Below are 16,979 nucleotides of genomic sequence, written 5' to 3' on the forward strand. Positions count from 1 at the left end.
TATTGGTCACATACACATGGTTAGGAGATGTTAATGGTCACATACACATGGTTAGCAGATGTTAATGGTCACATACACATGGTTAGCAGATGTTATTGGTCACATACACATGGTTAGCAGATTTTATTGGTCACATACACATGGTTAGCAGATGTTAATGGTCACATACACATGGTTAGCAGATGTTATTGGTCACATACACATGGTTAACAGATGTTATTGGTCACATACACATGGTTAGGAGATGTTAATGGTCACATACACATGGTTAGCAGATGTTAATGGTCACATACACATGGTTAGCAGATGTTATTGGTCACATACACATGGTTAGCAGATGTTATTGGTCACATACACATGGTTAGCAGATGTTAATGGTCACATACACATGGTTAGCAGATGTTATTGGTCACATACACATGGTTAGCAGATGTTAATGCGAGTGTAGCGAAATGCTTGTGCATTTCTGTGCTTCTAGTTCCGACAATGCAGTAATGACCAGCGAGTAATCTAACCTAACAATTCCACAACAACTACCTTATACACACAAGTGTAAAGGGATAAAGAATATGTACATAAAGATATCTGAATGAGTGATGGTACAGAGCGGCATAGGCAAGATGCAGTAGATGGTATCGAGTACAGTATATACATATGAGATGAGTAATGTAGGGTATGTAAACATTATATTAAGTGCCATTGTTTAAAGTGGCTAGTGATACATTTTTTACATCAATTTCCATCAATTCCCATTATTAAAGTGGCTGGAGTTGAGTCAGTATGTTGGCAGCAGCCACTCAAAGTTAGTGGTGGCTGTTTAACAGTCTGATGGCCTTGAGATAGAAGCTGTTTTTCAGTCTCTCGGTCCCAGCTTTTGATCCTGCTCAACAGCAGTATAGCCGTTGCAGGAGACAACCTATTGAGACTCTTCCATGCCACAATAAGTCAGAGTTCTCAGTCAATGTCAACAGTCCATTATGACACTCCTATCCAAAGAGCTGTTATAAAACCAGCCGTTATGGCCACAGAATATACACACACTAAATGGCTACTATTCAGAATGGGTTTTGGGACACTGTACTTTAGGTTCCCTGCCTTGTTGTGTTGCTGTGTATGTTGCTGTGTATGAGAAGGAAGAGGATATTAAGGTGCTTGGGTTTCTATCAAGACGACATCACACTTCCATCAAGACAAAATCACACTCCCATCAAGACAACATCACACTCCCATCAAGACAACATCACACTCCCATCAAGACAACATCACACTCCCATCAAGACAACATCACACTCCCATCAAGACAACATCACACTCCCATCAAGACAAAATCACACTCCCATCAAGACAACATCACACTTCCATCAAGACAACATCACACTTCCATCAAGACAACATCACACTCCCATCAAGACAACATCACACTCCCATCAAGACAACATCACACTTCCATCAAGACGACATCACACTCCCATCAAGACAACATCACACTTCCATCAAGACAAAATCACACTCCCATCAAGACAACATCACACTCCCATCAAGACAACATCACACTCCCATCAAGACAACATCACACTCCCATCAAGACAAAATCACACTCCCATCAAGACAACATCACACTCCCATCAAGACAACATCACACTCCCATCAAGACAACATCACACTTCCATCAAGACAACATCACACTTCCATCAAGACAACACCACACTCCCATCAAGGCAACATCACACTCCCATCAATACGACATCATACTTCCATCAAGACGACATCACACTTCCATCAAGACAAAATCACACTCCCATCAAGACAACACCACACTCCCATCAAGACAACACCACACTTCCATCAAGACGACATCACACTCCCATCACGACGACATCACACTTCCATCAAGATGACATCACACTTCCATCAAGACAACATCACACTCCCATCAAGATGACATCACACTTCCATCAAGACGACATCACACTTCCATCAAGATGACATCACACTTCCATCAAGACGACATCACACTTCCATCAAGACGACATCACACTTCCATCAAGACAACATCACACTCCCATCAAGATGACATCACACTTCCATCAAGACAACACCACACTCCCATCAAGACGACATCACACTCCCATCAAGATGACATCACACTTCCATCAAGATGACATCACACTTCCATACTTTTGTACAATTGCTTGTTTTTCGTTGGATGCCTGCGTCTGGAAGCTTGGAGTGCATTTGGAGTTCATTGAGGTTGATGGATTACATAGCTCGCTATTGGACAGAAATGTATAACCCAACATTGTCACATAGAACAGGAAGTCTCAGACATTCCAACATTGTCACATAGAACAGGAAGTCTCAGACATTCCAACATTGTCACATAGAACAGGAAGTCCCAGACATTCCAACATTGTCACATAGAACAGGAAGTCTCCAACATTCCAACATTGTTACATAGAACAGGAAGTCTCAGACATTCCAACATTGTCACATAGAACAGGAAGTCTCCAACATTCCAACATTGTCCAATAGAACAGGAAGTCTCCAACATTCCAACATTGTCCAATAGAACAGGAAGTCTCCAACATTCCAACATTGTCACATAGAACAGGAAGTCTCAGACATTCCAACATTGTCACATAGAACAGGAAGTGTCAGACATTCCAACATTGTCACATAGAACAGGAAGTCTCCAACATTCCAACATTGTCACATAGAACAGGAAGTCCGGGACATACGTGGTATGATTAGAGAGAATGTCTGACCTACACCGCTATCTTCTCATCACAATGGACCGGTACCCCCCCCCCCCCCCCCCCCCCCACCCCCTCTCCACACCTGCATTCAGGCACAGACATACAATAAGACATCAGTATGAATACTGTGTAGCTCAGGGTGTGCAGGCTTTCAATACAGACCACTTGTCTCCACTCATTTTGGTTTATAAAAAAAACAACTAAATATGCGTTGGTCATTTGTGATCTTAATTTAACTCTACTGTCAATCAAAGTCAGTAATGTCAGATTTTAGTTTTAAGGGGAGCAGTGCCCTTCATATAAAACAACCTGGAACAGGAAATGTCCTTTTCACCACATGCACTGGTCAAACAGAGCCGTACGTCTGCCATGATCGTTAAGCTCCAAAGTTAATGGGAGATAAAGGTTAGAGGAGGGATATCACCTTGACAACGCTCTTCTCTCATTTATGTCTCTCCATCTGCCTCCTCTTTTTTCCAGAGGGCTATGATCCAACAGGTTTTATGTGTCTCTCGCTCTCCCTATCAGTCCTTTTTCTCTCTCTCTTTCTTTCTCACCCTCTATCCGCTTACCTTCAGTGATCTGAAAGGTGAGAACAACATTGTGGACTGTTTTGTCACTGGTCTCTCTCTCTCTCTCTCTCCCCTCTCTCTCTCTCTCCCTCTCCCTCTCCCTCTCCTCTCCCTCTCCCTCTCCCTCTCTCCCTCTCCCTCTCCCTCTCCCTCTCTCTCTCTCTCTCTCTCTCTCTCTCTCTCTCTCTCTCTCTCTCTCTCTCTCTCTCTCCCTCTCCCTCTCCCTCTCCCTCTCCCTCCTCTCTCTCTCTCTCTCTCTCTCTCTCTCTCCTCTCTCTCTCTCTCTCTCTCCCTCTCCCTCTCCCTCTCCCTCTCCCTCTCCTCTCCCTCTCTCCCTCTCCCTCTCCCTCTCTCCTCTCTCTCTCTCTCTCTCTCTCTCTCTCTCTCTCTCTCTCTCTCTCTCTCTCTCTCTCTCTCAGGGGCAGACAGCTGGATGCCCTGTAGCAGCTTCAGAGGCTGTGCTGAGGAACACCTGGTTACCACGGTGATGATGAACAGCCTCAGTCACGTAGCCACACCCACCCGGAGAGGAGCATCTCAGATGTATACATCTGGTACGAGTTGTCTCTCTGGTGCCTGTGTGTGTGTGTGTGTGTGTGTGTGTGTGTGTGTGTGTGTGTGTGTGTGTGTGTGTGTGTGGTGGTAATACTACGGAGATATCTAGTCCTTGGGTGGGATAAGTGAGTTAGCCTGCAAACTTAATATTAATATTATATATATCATAAGCAGTTCAAGGTTCCTAAGAGTGAAGAGTTAAACATGCTGTGTCCATTTCACGTTTGTCCTTCATGATCTAGGACATATAGATTTGTTAGTGTGTTTGTAAGACCCCCAGGAGTAGAGCTCACCTCTGTTTCTTCCTGCTCTGTGGTTTGACCCCCAGGAGTAGAGCTCACCTCTGTTTCTTCCTGCTCTGTGGTTTGACCCCCAGAAGTAGAGCTCACCTCTGTTTCTTCCTGCTCTGTGGTTTGACCCCCAGGAGTAGAGCTCACCTCTGTTTCTTCCTGCTCTGTGGTTTGACCCCCAGGAGTAGAGCTCACCTCTGTTTCTCCTCTCCTCCTCATAAATCTGTGTTGGCTTGTCTCGTATTTACTCTCAAACACACAGAACTCCATTTAACCTGCAATTAATGCAGCTCAGATTCCTGCGTATGGATACACTTTCCTGTCACCGACAACGCAGGTTTCATAAAGAGATTATACCGTGTTATCAGTCACACACACGCGCACAGAGAGAGAGAGGATTGGGAGCTGGTCCAGTGCTGTGTTCCTCTCCTCTCATCACTCTCTAGGAGCTCAGAAACACTGAGGTAATCTGTTTACGTTGTGACACGGCTAATACCGCCTGCTGCTAATCAAATCACCTCAGTCCCTTTGCGAAACCATCTCTCCCTTCCTCTTCCTCACCCCGCTCCCTCCGCCTTTCTTCTCTCGAAGTCTGTACCATGTCTTTCTTTTACGGTGTTTATGACCCAATTTTACCCAGGACGCCTCTGCTCTGTCTGTTTATGGCCCAGTTTTACCCAGGACGGCTCTACTCTGTCTGTTTATGGCCCAGTTTTACCCAGGACGGCTCTACTCTGTCTGCTTATGGCCCAGTTTTACCCAGGACGGCTCTACTCTGTCTGTTTATGACCCAGTTTTACCCAGGACGGCTCTACTCTGTCTGTTTATGGCCCAGTTTTACCCAGGACGGCTCTACTCTGTCTGTTTATGGCCCAGTTTTACCCAGGACGGCTCTACTCTGTCTGTTTATGGCCCAGTTTTACCCAGGACGGCTCTACTCTGTCTGCTTATGGCCCAGTTTTACCCAGGACGGCTCTACTCTGTCTGTTTATGACCCAGTTTTACCCAGGACGGCTCTACTCTGTCTGTTTATGGCCCAGTTTTACCCAGGACGGCTCTACTCTGTCTGTTTATGGCCCAGTTTTACCCAGGACGGCTCTACTCTGTCTGCTTATGGCCCAGTTTTACCCAGGACGGCTCTACTCTGTCTGTTTATGGCCCAGTTTTACCCAGGACGGCTCTACTCTGTCTGTCTATGGCCCAGTTTTACCCAGGATGGCTCTACTCTGTCTGTTTATGGCCCAGTTTTACCCAGGACGGCTCTAATCTGTCTGTTTATGGACCAGTTTTACCCAGGACGGCTCTACTCTGTCTGTTTATGGCCCAGTTTTACCCAGGACGGCTCTAATCTGTCTGTTTATGGCCCAGTTTTTACCCAGGATGGCTCTACTCTGTCTGTTTATGGCCCAGTTTTACCCAGGACGGCTCTACTCTGTCTGTTTATGGCCCAGTTTTACCCAGGACGGCTCTGCTCTGTCTGTTTATGGCCCAGTTTTACCCAGGACGGCTCTAATCTGTCTGTTTATGACCCAGTTTTACCCAGGACGGCTCTACTCTGTCTGTTTATGGCCCAGTTTTACCCAGGACGGCTCTGATCTGTCTGTTTATGGCCCAGTTTTACCCAGGACGGCTCTACTCTGTCTGTTTATGGCCCAGTTTTACCCAGGACGGCTCTACTCTGTCTGTCTATGGCCCAGTTTTACCCCAGGATGGCTCTACTCTGTCTGTTTATGGCCCAGTTTTACCCAGGACGGCTCTAATCTGTCTGTTTATGGCCCAGTTTTACCCAGGACGGCTCTACTCTGTCTGTTTATGGCCCAGTTTTACCCAGGACGGCTCTAATCTGTCTGTTTATGGCCCAGTTTTACCCAGGACGGCTCTACTCTGTCTGTTTATGGCCCAGTTTTACCCAGGACGGCTCTACTCTGTCTGTTTATGGCCCAGTTTTACCCAGGACGGCTCTGCTCTGTCTGTTTATGGCCCAGTTTTACCCAGGATGGCTCTACTCTGTCTGTTTATGGCCCAGTTTTACCCAGGATGGCTCTGATCTATCTGTTTATGGCCCAGTTTTACCCAGGACGGCTCTACTCTGTCTGTTTATGACCCAGTTTTACCCAGGACGGCTCTACTCTGTTTATCATATCCAGTAAGACCCAGGATGGGACATGCCCCCCTCAGAGAGAGACACACAGCTTAACGTGAGCTCTCACATTTTGAGTTAGAGAAACTTTGATTTTTCGTCAGGGACATATACAGGATAATACCCTCCACAGCACAACCTTCACTATGTCACCAGGACATATACAGGATACTACCCTCCACATCATAACCTTCACTATGTCACCAGGACATATACAGGATAATACCCTCCACAGCATAACCTTCACTATGTCACCAGGACATATACAGGATAATACCCTCCACAGCATAACCTTCACTATGTCACCAGGACATATACAGGATACTACCCTCCACAGCATAACCTTCACTATGTCACCAGGACATATACAGGATACTACCCTCCACAGCACAACCTTCACTATGTCACCAGGACATATACAGGATACTACCCTCCACAACATAACCTTCACTATGTCACCAGGACATATACAGGATAATACCCTCCACAGCATAACCTTCTCTATGTCACCAGGACATATACAGGATACTACCCTCCACAACATAACCTTCACTATGTCACCAGGACATATACAGGATACTACCCTCCACAGCATAACCTTCACTATGTCACCAGGACATATACAGGATACTACCCTCCACAGCATAACCTTCACTATGTCACTAGGACATATACAGGATACTGCCCTCCACAACACAACCTTCACTATGTCACCAGGACATATACAGGATACTACCCTCCACAACATAACCTTCACTATGTCACCAGGACATATACAGGATACTACCCTCCACAACATGGCCTTCGCTCCAGGTCAAACCTACAACCTAATTTTGAACAAAATTAACCAGAGGGATTACTGTTGTACAGAGGGTGATGTACGGAGGGTGTTGTACGGAGGGTGTTGTTAGGAGGGTGTTGTTAGGAGGATGTTGTACGGAGGGTGTTGTACGGAGAGTGTTGTACGGAGGGTGTTGTTAGGAGGGTGTTGTATGGAGGGTGATGTACGGAGGGTGTTGTTAGGAGGGTGTTGTACGGAGGGTGTTGTTAGGAGGGTGTTGTACGGAGGGTGTTGTACGGATGGTGTTGTTAGGAGGGTGTTGTACGGAGGATGTTGTACGGAGGATGATGTACGGAGGGTGTTGTTAGGAGGATGTTGTACGGAGGGTGATGTACGGAGGGTGTTGTTAGGAGGGTGTTGTACGGAGGGTGTTGTTAGGAGGGTGTTGTACGGAGGGTGTTGTACGGAGGGTGTTGTTAGGAGGGTGTTGTACGGAGGGTGATGTATGGAGGGTGTTGTACGGAGGGTGTTGTTAGGAGGGTGTTGTACGGAGTGTGTTGTACGGAGGGTGTTGTTAGGAGGGTGTTGTAGTGAGGGTGTTGTACGGAGGGTGTTGTACGGAGGGTGATGTACGGAGGGTGTTGTTAGGAGGGTGTTGTACGGAGGGTGTTGTACGGAGGGTGTTGTTAGGAGGGTGTTGTACGGAGGATGTTGTACGGAGGGTGATGTACAGAGGGTGATGTACGGAGGGTGTTGTTAGGAGGGTGTTGTACGGAGGGTGTTGTACGGAGGGTGATGTACGGAGGGTGTTGTACGGAGGGTGTTGTTAGGAGGATGTTGTACGGAGGGTGTTGTTAGGAGGATGTTGTACGGAGGGTGTTATACGGAGGGTGTTGTATGGAGGGTGTTATAGCCAACAAACAGCAGACCTGAGGAGACCATTCCTACCTGGAACTGAGCCAGATACAAATTCAATTAGCACTAAGGTGTGAAGTAAAAGTCCTTTCGGCCCAACAAGATTCAGGAGTCTTTGAAGCGTCCTCTGAAGCCCCCTCTTGTTGTTCAAAGACCATCCACTGGCATTTTATACAGGAAATCTGCCTCCACAAATAAAAGCTGCTCCCAAGTGGGTGAGACACCTACTCCCATTTCCTACTACACTGCCTGCTGCACAGGTACCTCCACCACACTCCCCCTCTCTCCCTGTCTGGTACAGGTACCTCCACCACACTCCCCCCTCTCTCCCTGTCTGGTACAGGTACCTCCACCACACTCCCCCCTCTCTCCCTGTCTGGTACAGGTACCTCCACCACACTCGCCCCTCTCTCCCTGTCTGGTACAGGTACCTCCACCACACTCCCCCTCTCTCCCTGTCTGGTACAGGTACCTCCACCACACTCCCCCCTCTCTCCCTGTCTGGTACAGGTACCTCCACCACACTCCTCCCTCTCTCCCTGTCTGGTACAGGTTCCTCCACCACACTCCCCCCTCTCTCCCTGTCTGGTACAGGTACCTCCACCACACTCTCCCCTCTCTCCCTGTCTGGTACAGGTACCTCCACCACACTCCTCCCTCTCTCCCTGTCTGGTACAGGTACCTCCACCACACTCCCCCCTCTCTCCCTGTCTGGTACAGGTACCTCTACCACACTCCCCCCTCTCTCCCTGTCTGGTACAGGTACCTCCACCACACTCTCCCCTCTCTCCCTGTCTGGTACAGGTACCTCCACCACACTCCCCCCTCTCTCCCTGTCTGGTACAGGTACCTCCACCACACTCCTCCCTCTCTCCCTGTCTGGTACAGGTACCTCCACCACACTCCCCCCTCTCTCCCTGTCTGGTACAGGTACCTCCACCACACTCCCCCCTCTCTCCCTGTCTGGTACAGGTACCTCCACCACACTCCCCCCCTCTCTCTCTGGCCTGTCTCCCCCTGTCTGGTACAGGTACCTCCACCACACTCCTCCCTCTCTCCCTGTCTGGTACAGGTACCTCCACCACACTCCCCCCTCTCTCCCTGTCTGGTACAGGTACCTCCACCACACTCCCCCCTCTCTCTCTGGCCTGTCTCCCCCTGTCTGGTACAGGTACCTCCACCACACTCCCCCCTCTCTCCCTGTCTGGTACAGGTACCTCCACCACACTCCCCCCCCTCTCTCTGGCCTGTCTCCCCCTGTCTGGTACAGGTACCTCCACCACACTCCCCCCTCTCTCTCTGGCCTGTCTCCCCCTGTCTGGTACAGGTACCTCCACCACACTCCCCCCTCTCTCTCTGGCCTGTCTCCCCCTGTCTGGTACAGGTACCTCCACCACACTCCTCCCTCTCTCCCCAGCTTTCGCTCACCTCCAGAACACTCTGTTGGAGCGAGAGACTCTGAACTTTCAATAGCCCCAAGTCGTTATAGATTCAATGTTTTTTCTCATGCATTTTGCTATGTGCCTCATAACTCCTGGGTACTTTGTTGACTACAAACTTTCTTTACCCAACCGTGGGACCGACTATGTTTGTTGATGATATCTGGAAATGTGCAATGTACACCCTGTCCCATCTGCTAGCCCCAATTCTGACTTGTGCTCTGATATCTGCTTCACTGATTTTCTGCTCCCGTAAAAGCCTGGGTTTTCTGCACGTTAACCTGTTCAGTGTATATGGAGTATTTTGAGCCTTCGTTCATGAGCTGGCTTCTGTAAAATGGTATGGAATCAGCTTGATCCCCTCTGTCAAAGCTTGATCCCCTCTGATATTTTCAGTGGTTTTGTTAACTTCTTGGTGACTGGGGGGCAGTATTGAGTAGCTTGGATGAATAAGGTGCCCAGACTGCAGTGTATAAAGTCAGAAAATCTTCTGTCTCAGCCACAAAGGGAGTACCCCAAGGCTCAATCCTAGGCCCCACGCTCTTTTCATTTTACATCAACCACATAGCTCAGGCAGTAGGAAGCTCTCATCCATTTATATGCAGATGATACGGTCTTATGCTCAGCTCGCCCCTCCCCGGATTTTGTGTTAAATGCTCTACAGCAAAGCTTTTTAATGTCCAACAAGCTTTCTCTGCCCTTAACCTTGTTCTGAACACCTCCAAAACAAAGGTCATGTGGTTTGGTAAGAATGTCCCTCTTCCCACAGGTGTTATTACTACCTCTGAGGGTTTAGAGCTGGAGGTTGTCACCTCATACAAGTACTTGGGAGTATGGCTAGATGGTGCACTGTCCTTCTCTCAGCACATATCAAAGCTGCAGGCTAAAGTTAAATCTAGACTTGGTTTCCTCTATCGTAATCACTCCTCTTTCACCCCAGCTGCCAAACTAACCCTGATTCAGATGACCATCCTACCCATAGATTATGGAGATGTAATTTATACATCGTCAGGTAAGGGTGCTCTCGAGCGGCTAGATGTTCTTTACCATTCGGCCATCAGATTTGCTACCAATGCTCCTTATAGGACGCATCACTGCACTCTATACTCCTCTGTAAACTGGGCATCTCTGTATGCCTGTCGCAAGACCCACTGGTTGATGCTTATTTATAAAACCCTCTTAGGCCTCAGTCCCGCCTATCTGAGATATCTACTGCAGCCCTAATCCTCCACATACAACACCCGTTCTGCCAGTCACATTCTGTTAAAGGTCCCCAAAGCACACACATCCCTGGGTCGCTCCTCTTTTCAGTTCGCTGCAGCTAGCGACTGGAACGAGCTGCAACAAACACTCAAACTGGACAGTTTTATCTCAATCTCTTCATTCAAGGACTCAATCATAGACACTCTTACTGACAGTTGTGGCTGCTTTGTGTGATCTATTGTTGTCTCTACCTTCTTGCCCTTTGTGCTGTTGTCTGTGCCCAACAATGTTTGTACCCTGTTTTGTGCTCCTACCATGTTGTGTTGCTACCATGTTGTTGTAATGTTGCTACCATGCTGTGTTGTCATGTGTTGTAGACCCAGGATGGCTCTACTCTGTTTATCATATCCAGTATGACCCAGTATGACCCAGGATGGCTCTACTCTGTTTATCATATCCAGTATGACCCAGTATGACCCAGGATGGCTCTACTCTGTTTATCATATCCAGTATGACCCAGGATGGCTCTACTCTGTTTATCATATCCAGTATGACCCAGTATGACCCAGGATGGCTCTACTCTGTTTATCATATCCAGTATGACCCAGGATGGCTCTACTCTGTTTATCATATCCAGTATTACCCAGTATGACCCAGGATGGCTCTACTCTGTTTATCATATCCAGTATGACCCAGTATGACCCAGGATGGCTCTACTCTGTTTATCATATCCAGTATTACCCAGTATGACCCAGGATGGCTCTACTCTGTTTATCATATCCAGTATGACCCAGTATGACCCAGGATGGCTCTACTCTGTTTATCATATCCAGTATGACCCAGGATGGCTCTACTCTGTTTATCATATCCAGTATGACCCAGGATGGCTCTACTCTGTTTATCATATCCAGTATGACCCAGGATGGCTCTACTCTGTTTATCATATCCAGTATTACCCAGTATGACCCAGGATGGCTCTACTCTGTTTATCATATCCAGTATTACCCAGTATGACCCAGGATGGCTCTACTCTGTTTATCATATCCAGTATTACCCAGTATGACCCAGGATGGCTCTACTCTGTTTATCATATCCAGTAAGACCCAGTATGACCCAGGATGGCTCTACTCTGTTTATGATATCCAGTATGACCCAGTATGACCCAGGATGTCTCTACTCTGTTTATCATATCCAGTATTACCCAGTATGACCCAGGATGGCTCTACTCTGTTTATCATATCCAGTATTACCCAGTATGACCCAGTATGACCCAGGATGGCTCTACTCTGTTTATCATATCCAGTATTACCCAGTATGACCCAGTATGACCCAGGATGGCTCTACTCTGTTTATCATATCCAGTATGACCCAGTATGACCCAGGATGGCTCTACTCTGTTTATGATATCCAGTATGACCCAGGATGGCTCTACTCTGTTTATGATATCCAGTATGACCCAGTATGACCCAGGATGGCTCTACTCTGTTTATCATATCCAGTATTACCCAGTATGACCCAGGATGGCTCTACTCTGTTTATCATATCCAGTATTACCCAGTATGACCCAGGATGGCTCTACTCTGTTAGTCATATCCAGTATTACCCAGTATGACCCAGGATGGCTCTACTCTGTTTATCATATCCAGTATGACCCAGGATGGCTCTACTCTGTTTATCATATCCAGTATGACCCAGTATGACCCAGGATGGCTCTACTCTGTTTATCATATCCAGTTTGACCCAGGATGGCTCTACTGTGTTTATCATATCCAATATTACCCAGGATGACTCTACTCTGTTTATCGTTACCAGTATTACCCAGGATGGCTCTACTCTGTTTATCATATCCAGTATTACCCAGGATGGCTCTACTCTGTTTATCGTATCCAGTATGACCCAGGATGGCTCTACTCTGTTTATCATATCCAGTATGACCCAGGATGGCTCTACTCTGTTTATCGTATCCAGTATTACCCAGGATGGCTCTACTCTGTTTATCATATCCAATATGACCCAGGATGGCTCTACTCTGTTTATCATGTCCAGTATGAATCAGGATGACCCAGTATTTTTTATTTAATTTATTTTTATTTAACCTTTATTTAACTTGGCAAGTCAGTTAATTAAGAACAAATTCTTATTTACAATGATGACCTACCAAAAGGCCTCCTGCGGGGAAGGAGGCTGGGATTTAAAAAATATATCAATAGTACAATCAAGACAAGATATGTATGACCCAGGACGGCTTTACTCTGTCCCTGCATCTCTGTGTCCTGTGTTTGTTCATCTCATACTATGTCTGTGTGCCTCTGCGTTCTGTATCTGCTGCAGTAAGGCATGTGGTGTGATGCGGCGAGTGCGAAACTCCTACTGACAGATGATAGAGAGAGAAGGAGGGAGTGAATTTGGAGTAAAATACTTTTAACACTGCAGCTGAGACTGCAGAAGCAGCACAGGGCAGCGTTCAGCAAAGTGACTCTCACACACACACACACAGACACACACACACACACACACACACCCTTTCTAAGGGCGCCAGGGTTGCAACTCACAATGAGCAGGTGGATGTTCAATGTGATGCGACTCCCTGCAGTAGAGAGATAAAACACCAGTGATTATATAGACACTGCAGTAGAGAGATAAAACACCAGTGATTATATAGACACTGCAGTAGAGAGATAAAACACCAGTGATTATATAGACACTGCTGTAGAGAGATAAAACACCAGTGATTATATAGACACTGCAGTAGAGAGATAAAACACCAGTGATTATATAGATACTGCAGTAGAGAGAGATAAAACACCAGTGATTATATAGACACTGCAGTAGAGATATAAAACACCAGTGATGATATAGACACTGCAGTAGAGAGATAAAACACAAGTGATTATATAGACACTGCAGTAGAGATATAAAACACCAGTGATTATATAGACACTGCGGTAGAGAGATAAAACACCTGTGATTATATAGACACTGCAGTAGAGAGATAAAACACCAGTGATTATATAGACACTGCAGTAGAGAGAGATAAAACACCAGTGATTATGTAGACACTGCAATAGAGAGAGATAAAACACATTTTATTATATAGACACTGCAGTAGAGATATAAAACAACAGTGATTATATAGACACTGCAGTAGAGAGATAAAACACCAGTGATTATATAGACACTGCAGTAGAGAGATAAAACACCAGTGATTATATACACACTGCAATAGAGAGATAAAACACCTGTGATTATATAGACACTGCAGTAGAGAGACAAAACACCAGTGATTATATAGACACTGCAGTAGAGAGATAAAACACCAGTGATTATATAGACACTGCAGTAGAGATATAAAACACCAGTGATGATATAGACACTGCAGTAGATATAAAACACCAGTGATTATATAGACACTGCAGTAGAGAGACAAAACACCAGTGATTATATAGACACTGCAGTAGAGAGATAAAACACCAGTGATTATATAGAAACTGCAGTAGAGATATAAAACACCAGTGATGATATAGACACTGCAGTAGATATAAAACACCAGTGATTATATAGACACTGCAGTAGAGAGATAAAACACCAGTGATTATATAGACACTGCAGTAGAGAGATAAAACACCCTTGATTATATAGACACTGCAGTAGAGAGATAAAACACCAGTGATTATATAGACACTGCAGTAGAGAGATAAAACACCAGTGATTATATAGACACTGCAGTTGAGAGAGTTAAAACACCAGTGATTATATAGACACTGCAGTAGAGAGATAAAACACCAGTGATTATATAGACACTGCAGTAGAGAGATAAAACACCAGTGATTATATAGACACTGCAGTAGAGATATAAAACACCAGTGATGATATAGACACTGCAGTAGATATAAAACACCAGTGATTATATAGACACTGCAGTAGAGAGATAAAACACCCTTGATTATATAGACACTGCAGTAGAGAGATAAAACACCAGTGATTATATAGACACTGCAGTAGAGAGATAAAACACCCTTGATTATATTGACACTGCAGTAGAGAGATAGAACACCAGTGATTATATAGACACTGCAGTAGAGAGATAAAACACCAGTGATTATATAGAGACTGCAGTAGAGAGATAAAACACCAGTGATTATATAGACACTGCTGTAGAGATAAAACACCAGTGATTATATAGACATTGCAGTAGAGATAAAACACCAGTGATTATATAGACATTGCAGTAGAGATTTAAAACACCAGTGATTATATAGACACTGCAGTAGAGAGATAAAACACCAGTGATTATATAGACACTGCAGTAGAGAGATAAAACACCAGTGATTATATAGACACTGCAGTAGAGATAAAACACCAGTGATTATATAGACACTGCAGTAGATAGATAAAACACCAGTGATTATATAGAAACTGCAGTAGAGATATGAAACACCAGTGATTATATAGACACTGCAGTAGAGAGATAAAACACCAGTGGTTATATAGACACTGCAGTAGAGAGATAAAACACCCGTGATTTTATAGAAACTGCAGTAGAGAGATAAAACACCAGTGATTATATAGACACTGCAGTAGAGAGCGATAAAACACCAGTGATTCTATAGACACTGCAGTAGAGAGATAAAACACCAGTGATTATATAGACACTGCAGTAGAGAGAGATAAAACACCAGTGATTATATAGACACTGCAGTAGAGAGATAAAACACCAGTGATTATATAGACACTGCAGTAGAGAGATAAAACACCAGTGATTATATAGACACTGCAGTAGAGAGATACAACACCAGTGATTATATAGACACTGCAGTAGAGAGATAAAACACCAGTGATTATATAGACACAGCAGTAGAGAGATAAAACACCAGTGATTATATAGACACTGCAGTAGAGAGATACAACACCAGTGATTATATAGACACTGCAGTAGAGATATAAAACACCCTTGATTATATATAAACTGCAGTAGAGAGATAAAACACCAGTGATTATATAGACACTACAGTAGAGATATAAAACACCAGTGATGATATAGACACTGCAGTAGATATAAAACACCAGTGAGTATATAGACACTGCAGTAGAGAGATAAAACACCCTTGATTATATAGAAACTGCAGTAGAGAGATAAAACACCAGTGATTATATAGACACTGCAGTAGATAGAGATACAACACCAGTGATTATATAGACACTGCAGTAGAGATATAAAACACCAGTGATTATATAGACACAGCAGTGGAGAGATAAAACACCAGTGATTATATAGCCACTGCAGTAGAGAGATAAAACACCAGTGATTATATAGACACTGCAGTAGAGAGATAAAACACCAGTGATTATATAGACACTGCAGTAGATAGAGATAAAACACCAGTGATTATATAGACACTGCAGTAGAGATATAAAACACAAGTGATTATATAGACACTGCAGTAGATAGAGATAAAACACCAGTGATTATATAGACACTGCAGTAGAGAGATAAAACACCAGTGATTATATAGACACTGCAGTAGAGATATAAAACACCAGTGATTATATAGACACTGCAGTAGAGAGATAAAACACCAGTGATTATATCGACACTGCAGTAGAGAGAGATAAAATACCAGTGATTATATCGACACTGCAGTAGAGAGAGATAAAATACCAGTGGTTATATAGACACTGCAGTAGAGAGATAAAACACCAGTGATTATATAGACACTGCAGTAGAGAGATAAAACACCAGTGATTATATAGACACTGCAGTAGAGATAAAACATCAGTGATTATATAGACACTGCAGTAGAGATTTAAAACACCAGTGATTATATAGACACTGCAGTAGAGAGATAAAACACCAGTGATTATATAGACACTGCAGTAGAGAGATAAAACACCAGTGATTATATAGACACTGCAATAGAGAGAGATAAAACACCAGTGATTATATAAACACTGCAGTAGAGAGAGAAACACAAGTGATTATATAGACACTGCAGTAGAGAGAGATAAAACACCAGTGTTTATATAGACACTGCAGTCGAGAGATAAAACACCAGTGATTATATAGACACTGCAGTAGAGAGAGATAAAACACCAGTGATTATATAGACACTGCAGTTGAGAGAGATAAAACACCAGTGATTATATAGACACTGCAGTAGAGAGATAAAACACCAGTGATTATATAGACACTGCAGTAGAGAGATAAAACACCAGTGATTATATAGACACTGCAGTAGAGAGATAAAACACCAGTGATTATATAGACACTGCAGTAGAGAGATAAAACACCCTTGATTATATAGACACTGCAGTAGAGAGATAAAACACC

At 44.7% G+C, this 16,979-nt stretch overlaps 1 protein-coding gene across 1 annotated transcript in view; it reads left to right on the top strand.

Annotated features, from left to right (window-relative positions):
* The window catches only part of LOC109883963 (uncharacterized), a 51,763-nt gene that overhangs the window by 10,559 nt on the left and 24,225 nt on the right, over positions 1–16,979 (top strand). Inside the window, exon 4 of the mRNA XM_031796466.1 lies at positions 3,748–3,882. Within this exon, the coding sequence (XP_031652326.1) occupies positions 3,748–3,882 (135 nt within the window). The remainder of the gene's footprint in view (positions 1–3,747; positions 3,883–16,979) is intronic.

Source organism: Oncorhynchus kisutch, linkage group LG18, assembly GCF_002021735.2.
Source record: "Oncorhynchus kisutch isolate 150728-3 linkage group LG18, Okis_V2, whole genome shotgun sequence".
NCBI lineage: Eukaryota > Metazoa > Chordata > Actinopteri > Salmoniformes > Salmonidae > Oncorhynchus > Oncorhynchus kisutch.